This window comes from Mus caroli, chromosome 2 (genome assembly GCF_900094665.2).
Source record: "Mus caroli chromosome 2, CAROLI_EIJ_v1.1, whole genome shotgun sequence".
NCBI lineage: Eukaryota > Metazoa > Chordata > Mammalia > Rodentia > Muridae > Mus > Mus caroli.
The window spans coordinates 11415742-11424639 of record NC_034571.1 but is presented as its reverse complement, the minus strand read 5'-3'; the positions used below and the strand labels follow the sequence as shown (position 1 = coordinate 11424639).

At 40.7% G+C, this 8898-nt stretch overlaps 1 protein-coding gene across 12 annotated transcripts in view; it reads right to left on the bottom strand.

Moving 5' to 3' along the window:
• Positions 1–8898, bottom strand: part of Cacnb2 (calcium voltage-gated channel auxiliary subunit beta 2) — a 385021-nt gene that overhangs the window by 159868 nt on the left and 216255 nt on the right. The window contains exon 1 of one of the 12 annotated variants that reach the window (XM_021156789.2): positions 1994–2283. The exons of the other annotated variants lie outside the window; for them this stretch is intronic. Coding sequence (XP_021012448.1) covers positions 1994–2044 — 51 coding nt within the window. The 5' untranslated portion in view covers positions 2045–2283. Of the gene's footprint in view, positions 1–1993; positions 2284–8898 lie in introns of those variants that run through there. 12 annotated transcript variants of the gene reach the window in all.

The window sequence follows — 8898 nt, the reverse complement described above, 5'->3', positions numbered from 1 at the left end:
CTTGCCCATGATCCCAGCACTGCTGGTGCTTGCCCATGATCCCAGTACTGCTGGTGCTTGCCCATGATCCCAGCACTGTTGGTGCTTGCCCATCATCCCAGCACTTGGGAGGCTGAAGCATGAGGATCCTGAGTTTTCGACTAGCCTGAACTCCATAGAAATACTGTCCACTAACCCCAAATCTACCAAACAACAACAAAACCCTAACATGAGAGCTATCCAGGCCAAAGGGAACAGAAAGCACAGGCTTGGGAAAAAAGTTCAAAAGAACAAATCTCCTTGGGAAAATTCCTTAGCCCTTCAAGGCAGGAATGAGATGAACATAAGATAAACTACTTATTTAGAGTCATAGGGATTACCACTACTGTTAAATCTACTGTTAAATATCTCTGCCATTATTATCCATAATGTCTTTGCCGAAATGACTCAAAATCATAGGTTGAATGCACTTTGAATTCAGATTGTGAATTGTACATGTTCCTAATTAACATCTCTCTGTAGGAAAAAACACAATGAAGCAGCCATTTCACTTCTGATAAAATTCTTTGAAAGTAAGCAAGCTTACCAGAAATGATTATTCCAGGTGTCACTGAAAGCAGGAACAACTAAACAGGTTGACTCACTTCTATATCACACACAATATTTTAAAATGTGGCCAATATACCAGATTTCTAGCATCCAGAAATCCTTTTTGATCGTCCAACAAATTGTCAGCCACAATAAAGCCTTAAAGAATGGAACTACAATTATAGACCATTTTACGTTCAGCCTTGGGGACCAAACCCAGTGCATTGTGCACCCCAAGCAAGGTCCCTACCACTGAACTACGTCCCCAGCTGGCAAGCAAACAAAACTGAATATGCACCAACAGAAGAAAGTTCTGTACCTTTAGAAAACATGAAGTGAAATCCAGCCATGAGTCACAGATAATTAAGCCATAGTCACTAAGCACATGGAATTAGGCCACGTGCCCTCAGGTTTACTGGCTGGGCTAATAATATTCTTATATAATGGCATCCAGAACAAATAAGCAGCACACAGCTACTTTCTTAGCATGTATTTTCCTCTCTTAAACTAAGAGCAGGGTAGGTTGAAGCAACTAGGAAATCCAGAGAGAACTTTTAGACAATCTGTATTTAATTGATTATAAAGTATTTGTGCATCCTGCTAATCACACTTGTAACTTCAGACTAATATTCATGAGCTCTAGTTTAATTGTTGGCGATGTTCTTTTTCCTAAAGCTTTTTCAGAAAATGGAAAATAGTATCATAAGCAATGTGATTTGCTTGAAGTTTCTCCTTAAAAACAGACATCATTATTCCTAATCTTAGACAATGCAGTAGATATATAATATTAATTCAATGATTATTATAAAATCGTATTATAAAGCATGCTTTAAATGTCATTAATAATATATGATGTTTTCTGTAAAAGTTCTTAACCTGAAGATGCTATCAGTCTTTGCACGGTAAAGCTCTGTATTTTTTTTTTTTTAAGTATTTTAAACTTTAGACTCTCCTGTCTGGACTTCATAAATTAAAAAAAAAAAAAAAGATAAACTGCAATACAGTCTTAGTTTGTAACACTTGAAGACAAAGCTCCCAGATTTATATAGAAAAGTCCCCCAAAGAAAGAAAGAAGCCAAATACACAGCACCCAAGTTGTCAGAGTGATCTACAACAAGTGACTGCTCCGAGCAGAGATGCTTTCTTCTCCCTACCAAGTCCCTGGCACTCTAGTTACTAATGGAGTCGCAGCAAGATTCGGTTTAAAATTAAAGTTACTCTTTTAATTGTTTAACGCACCTTAGTATTCAAACACAATGTATATGATATTTCCGGCAATGACAAGAATTTTTTTTTCTTTTTCACAGCAAAGCAGCTAGCACAATTGTAGCTTGGGCTCATAGAAACGTTGACATTTCTCTCCAAAGCACACAGTTCATTAGGACAGCCCCCCCCACACACACCCCCACACTTCCTGCCTGCTTACCCCAGGAATACTGGATTGAGTCTGAGAAGACACCAACTGCCTGTCAAGCATGCCAGACCGGTTCCAACAGTGTACAGAACGCTGGAGAAATAGTGTACAGCCGCAAGGACCAGGTACCAGCTAAAGGTGGCTTTGCCTCGCACGGGCTCCGGTTTTCCCTTAAGTTTGAGATGTGTAATCTTAGTCAGTATGACTTCATGACTTTCTAACGTACTTCAGATGTCAAGAACTCCCTCTGATTTCAGGACCACTTCAAGCAAGGCAGAAGAGCCCATCACAGTTAGTTAGCAAGGGCCAAGTGGGAGGGTCTTTCCCTACTTTGAATTACGTCAGCTGGCTCAGAAGAGAGACGCCTGTAAACTTGTCAAAGCAAAGTAACACTTCATTAATATCAGATGCATGCCTTCAGGCAGCACTGGCCACAACGGGGCTTTTAAAGCTACTTTCTGCACAGAGAACAATAGATTACACAACCCGGTATACTCTTAGCATTCAACTACTGTCCTGAAAAGTCTTGGAGAAAAGTGAAAACATTCCTCTCCTACCCAATGAAGAAAAANTTTTTTTTTTTTTTAATTCATGAAAGTAGTCTCTCTCTCTCTCTCTCTCTCTCTCTCTCTCTCTCTCTCTCTCTCTCTCTCTCTCTCTCATTGTCTTCCAAGTTCTCCGAGATCATAATTGATTTGCAGTCAGATATTGCTTGGTTAAATTGATTTTCTCTAAGATGGAAGACTTCTTCAAAAGACAGTTTTCAATTTAGGTGTGGTGGCCTAACGTCCCAGGACTCAGAGACTGAAATAGTCCTGTGAGTTTAAAGCAACCCTGGGTTGTGCAGTGGAAGCCTGGGTTACAAAAGCAGACCCTATCTCAAACTCCAGCCACAGGAAAAGCAATCAACCAAACAAGAAGTTTATAAAAGGGAAGCAATTACTGCTGTGCCCCGAAGTCATCAGCACAATGCATATTACAGAGAGTTACTATCTGGGAAATATAAAACAGGTGGCTCAGTAGGGGATAGTCTGGCTGCAGTGTGAAGGCCTGAGTTCAAATCTCTAGCCCCACGTGAAAGGCAGCAAGTGGCTGCATGCCCGTAATTCCAGCAGAGTTGCTGGGAGAGGTGTAGACAGGCAAATCACTGTGGCTTTGTCAGCTGTCCCCCTCAGCTCCACTGAGAAAACCCAGGCCAAAAAGTAAGGCAGAAAGTGACAGAGGCAATTTCCAACCTACAAGCTAAAGATATGTTTTCTAGAAGCTTCAATTTTGAGTTTAATAACAGGGTCTCACTAAAGTACTCAGGGTAGCCATTTAGGCACTCTGTAGCTCAAGTTGACTTTACCTCAGCCTCCCAAATAGCTAGGTTTATATATGTGGGTCACTGGACAAACTGTTTCACATTCTTAAATAATTTGCAAAAAAAAAAAAAAAAAAATCTAAACCAAAAGGGCATTTTGTGACACAAAATGAAAATTATGAAGATTCTATTTAAATTCACTAATAAAGATTTATGACGACATGGCCACTTATTTTTTACAGTTATTGTGGATGTTTTAGTCTTACTGCAAAATAGAATAGTGACAGGGTGGTGTGTGACTCACAAAACTTTCAGTATTTCTTATGAATGTTCCAGAGAGCTGGACAGCCCCCGACAACAACTATAGGTAACAGGTTCATTTGGTGCATGCACCCCTGGGACACAGATCTGTACTGTGCCACTCCATTTATATAAAATCCTTGAAATGAAGAGCAGTGCAGTGGCTTCCAGAATTTAGGATGGTATGGTGGCTTTAAAGCTGCAGCCTAAGAAGTGACCTGATGCTGAAGGTGAAGGGGCTCATACCTTGGACTCTATACTCACACTATTCAGTAGCCAGATACTCCTGTCTGTGGGTTCAGGATCTATGGAATCAACTAACCATTTAAAAAATTATGCATCTGTACCGAACATATAATTTTTAGATAATAATTTAAGAAAAATTCACAACCAGTCTCTAATTGTTCCCTATTATTTACAGTAAGTTCCCTAAATAAGTCATCATACTATTAACAGCATTACAATGTGTTGAGTGTTATTAGCAATCTACAGGTGCTATATAGGATATGCATACTTTATAGGTGACACAAAGCTGTTTTGCACAAAGGACTTCAGTATCCATGGGTTTTGGAATATAGGAGGCTCTAGGTGCCAATCACCTTGGATACTGAGTTCTGAAACTACATACCCAGAGTCGATATTACACATTACCAGGCAGGCAGTTAGGCACAATCTTCATGGCTGGAGTGGGCTTTTAGCAAAAACTAGAAATGACCTAAATAGAAAAGCAAATGAACAAACTGTGACCTACTATTTTGCAGTGAAAGCAAATGGCCTAGACTCTTAAAAGTTAAGTACATATTAAGGCCTTGGAAACTGTTGCCTGTCTAGCCAGGCATTTTATGCTGTTATAAGGAAACTTTCTCATGTACTGTTACTGTGAACTTCTTCATTCCTGAATTAACCATTAGCCCAAAGTCTGTAAGGTTCTATGCTTTGGTCTTCTTGGAAACCAATCACAATAGAAGTCATGTGAAACTGCTTTGTATAGATAGCCAAATAAGTTGGACCCAAGATCTCCCTGGGAATTGACACCCTACTTGACAAAAAGGGACAACCTGGTACCCAAGTTGGTACCTGGTTGGCAAGTTGGGACATGAATGCTATACAAGTCAAGTCACCTGCCACAATTGGGTAACTCAACCAATGAGACCAGGATAAGTGTACTACAAACACATGTTTCTAAGGAAGTTCCCTATCCCTAACTCCTGATTGGTAAAATAAATTGGCATAGATGTTTGTGGGTTTCAGTCTTAAAACCTCTGTGGGAGCCAGGCAGTAGTGGTACACGCCTTTAATCCCAGCACTTAGGAGGCAGAAGCAGGAGGATTTCTGAGTTCAAGGCCAGCCTGGTCTACAGAGTGAGTACCAGGAGAGCCAGGGCTACACAGAAAAACCAAAACCAAAACCAAACAAACAAAACCTCTGTGGGATTAGGGTCACAGTCCAGTTCCTAAGTCTAGACTGTGTCCTGATCAGTCAGTCCTAGGCTGAATGCTCAATAAACCACCTCTGTCTGACTGACATGTGGTTTGTGGGGCAACTCCTAGACTCCAATACACAAAGTCACAGAGCAGCACATCACCAGTAATCCATGTACAGCTATGCCCTTTTCTCTATAGCTAACCCAAGACTCATGTGTATAGCTGTGCCCTCTTCTCTATAGTCAAATCACGTTGCCTCTTAGAAGCCACTAAGCTCACAAGTATGAGGTGCTCTCATTGGATTTTGACAACTATTTCTCTGATAAATGATGTTCAATACCTTTTCTAGCACCCAAAGGGACTCTAGTCAAACTGAGCATGATAAACATGGCTCTGGCAGGGCCTTGCCTTTCTCTCTCATTCCCTCTGTCTTGCTAAAAACCATGAGATTAGATTACTAAGCTAGCCACCAAGGTCCATTTCCTTATTTGGCCACTTCCTCCTCCTGAGGGTGAGTAACAAGGTCCAGCTATCAAAGTATTGAAGTCCAGCAATCGACAACTCCCTTCTAGTCAGTGCCAGCTCTGAGTCACCTTGGGCTTGAACTCAGTGGATGGCCCCACAGTCCCCAGAGGACTCTGAGCAAGATCTTAGGATCACTGGTGAGTGGAACACAACATCTGTTCCAAAACAATTGTGATGGGCCTGTGACAGCAGGAGCAAGGACATGGGAGCCCTGTCTGACCAGCAGCTTGGGTTCCTTCTGATCAGTACTGGTACACCTTGGTTTTGAACACACCAGACAGCCCCACAGTTCTCAGAGGAGACACCATTTCCAGGCACTGTAACATGCCCAGGATCTTAGGATTCCAGGATCCCAGGATAACAGGTCACACCAGGATCTCAGGGTCTCAGAGGAAGCTTGACTGCCAAAAACACTGACACACTAAGGATCTCAGGTTCACAGGAGCGCGGGATCACAGGATCACAGAAGAAGCTGGACTCTGAGGAGTCCTGAACCAACCAGAATTATAGGAAGGATAGGCTCCAATCAGATATATTGAGGACAGCAAGCACTTGATATAATCAGGTGGCAGCAGGCAAGCATAAGAACAGGAGCAACAGAAATCAAGGTTACTTGGCATCATCAGAACTAAACTCTCCCACCATACCAAGTCCTGGATACACAATCACACAAGAAAAGCAAGACATGGATCTAAAGTCACTTCTCATGATGATGATGGAGGACTTTAAGAAGGAAATACAAGAAGACACAGGTAAACAGCTAGAAGCCCTTAAAGAGGAAACACAAAAATCCCTTAAAGAGTTACAGGAAAACACTGTCAAACAGGTGAAAGAATCAAACCAAACCATCCAAGATCTAAAAATGGAAGTAGAAACAATAAAGAAATCACAAAGGGAGACAACTCTGGAGATAGAAAACCTAGGGAAGAAATCAGGAACCATAGATGCGAGCATCAGCAACAAAATACAAGAGATGGAAGAGAGAATCTCAGGTGCAGAAGATTCCATAGAAAACATGGACACAACAATCAAAGAAAATGCAAAATGCAAAAAGATCCTAACTTAAAACATCCAGGAAATCCAGGACACAATGAGAAGACCAAACCTTAGGACAATAGGTATAGATGAGAATGAAGATTTTCAACTTAAAGGACCAGTAAATATCTTCAACAAAATTATAGAAGAAAACTTCCCTAACCTAAAAAGAGAGATGCCCATGAACATACCAGAAGCCTACAGAACTCCAAATAGACTGGACCAGAGAAGAAACTCCTCTTGACACATAATAATCAGAACAACAAATGCACTAAATAAGGATAGAATATTAAAAGCAGTAAGAGAAAAAGGTCAAGTAACATATAAAGGCAGACCTATCCAAATTACACCAGAACTCACCAGAGACTATGAAAGCCAGAAGATCCTGGACAGATGTTATGCAGACCCTAAGAGAACACAAATGCCAACCTAGGCTACTATACCTAGCAAAACTCCCAATTATCATAGATGGAGAAACCAAAGTATTCCATGACAAAACCAAATTCACACAATATCTTTCCATGAATCCAACCCTTCTAAGGATAATAAAGGAAAAACTCCAACACAAGGAGGAAAATGACAAGAAAGTAATCCTTCAATAAATGTAAAAGAAGATAGCTGAAAGGACAGAATCCCAACTCTAACAACAAAAATAACAGGAAGCAACAATTACTTTTCCTTAATATCTTTTAATAACAATGGACTCAACTCCCCAATAAAAAGACATAGACTAACAGACTGGCTACATAAACAGGACCCAACCTTTTGCTACATACAGGAAACTCACCTCAGGGACAAAGACAGATACTACCTCAGAGTAGAGGGCTGGAAAACAATTTTGCAAGCAAATAGTCCCAAAACACAAACTGGAGTAGCCATTCTAATATCAAAGATCAGGAATTCAAGGCCCATACCTAGACATAATAAAAGCAATATACAGCAAACCAGTAGCCAAAGTCAAACTGTGACCGTCCATGGCCACAGGAACCCAGGTACTCCTGAAAGGCAGGCTGGGGCTAAAAGAGAATAGATGGCAAGAAAAGACAAGGCCAAGACAAATTTCTGATCAAAGCTCCAAAGTTTACTAACAATCTGTGCTTATATAAGCAGAGAGCCCATCTCCTGCAGATCCATTCTTGATGCCTGTAGCCAGCCTGTAGAAGTTCTGCCTGAGAGAACTGGTCTGGCAAGTAGGTGTAAATTACTGGATTGCTTGTTGTCTCTGGAATATCTCAGGAGCCTCTCCGCAGGTAGCAGTGTCTCAGAGAAGAACAATGCTGGTGACAGAACAATAGAACCATCTAGGTGAGAAGGCTCCACCCCAGGTGGTCTCATTTTCAGTGGTGGCAAGGTCTGAGCCAGCATACTCAAGGCTGGGGGAGGCTATATCAAACTCAATGGAGAGAAACTTGAAGCAATCCCACTAAAATCAGGGACTAGACAAGGTTGCCCACTTTCTGACTACCTATTTAATATAGTACTTGAAGTCCTAGTCACAGCAGTTAGGCAAAAAAAGGAAATCAAGGGGATACAAATTGGAAAGGAAGAAGTCAAAATATCACTATTTGAAGATGAAATGATAGTATATATAAGTGACCCTAAAAATTCAACCAGAGAACTCCCAAACCTGATAAACAGCTTCAGTGCAGTAGCTGGATACAAAATTAACTCAAACAAATCAGTGGACTTTCTCTACACAAAAGATAAACAGGCTGAGAAAAAATTAGGGAAACAAAACCCTTCACAATAGTCACAAATAATAAAAAATACCTTGGGTTACTCTCATTGAGCAAGTGAAAGATCTGTAGGATAAGAACTTCAAGTCTCTGAAGAAAGAAATCAAAAAAGATCTCAGAAGATGGAAAGATCTCCCATGCTCAAGTATTGGCAGGATTCATATATTCAAAATGGCTATCTTGCTGAAAGCAATCTACAGATTCAATGCAATCCCCATCAAAATTCCAATTCAATTCTTCACAGAGTTAGAAAGGGCAATTTGCAAAGTCATCTGGAATAACAAAAACCTAGGATAACAAAACCTATTCTCAACAATAAAAGAACCTCTGGGGGAATCACCATGCCTGACCTAAAGCTGTACTACAGAGCAACTGTGATAAAAATTGCATGGTACTGGTACAACAACAGACAGGTAGGTCAATAGAATAGAATTGAAGACTCAAAAATGAAACCACATCCTATGTTCACCTGATCTTTGACAAGGGAGCTAAAACCATCCAGTAGAAGAAAAGACAGCATTTTCAACAAATGGTGCTAGCAAAAGTGGTGGTTAGCATGCGAATTGATCCATTCTTATCTCCTTGTACAAAGCT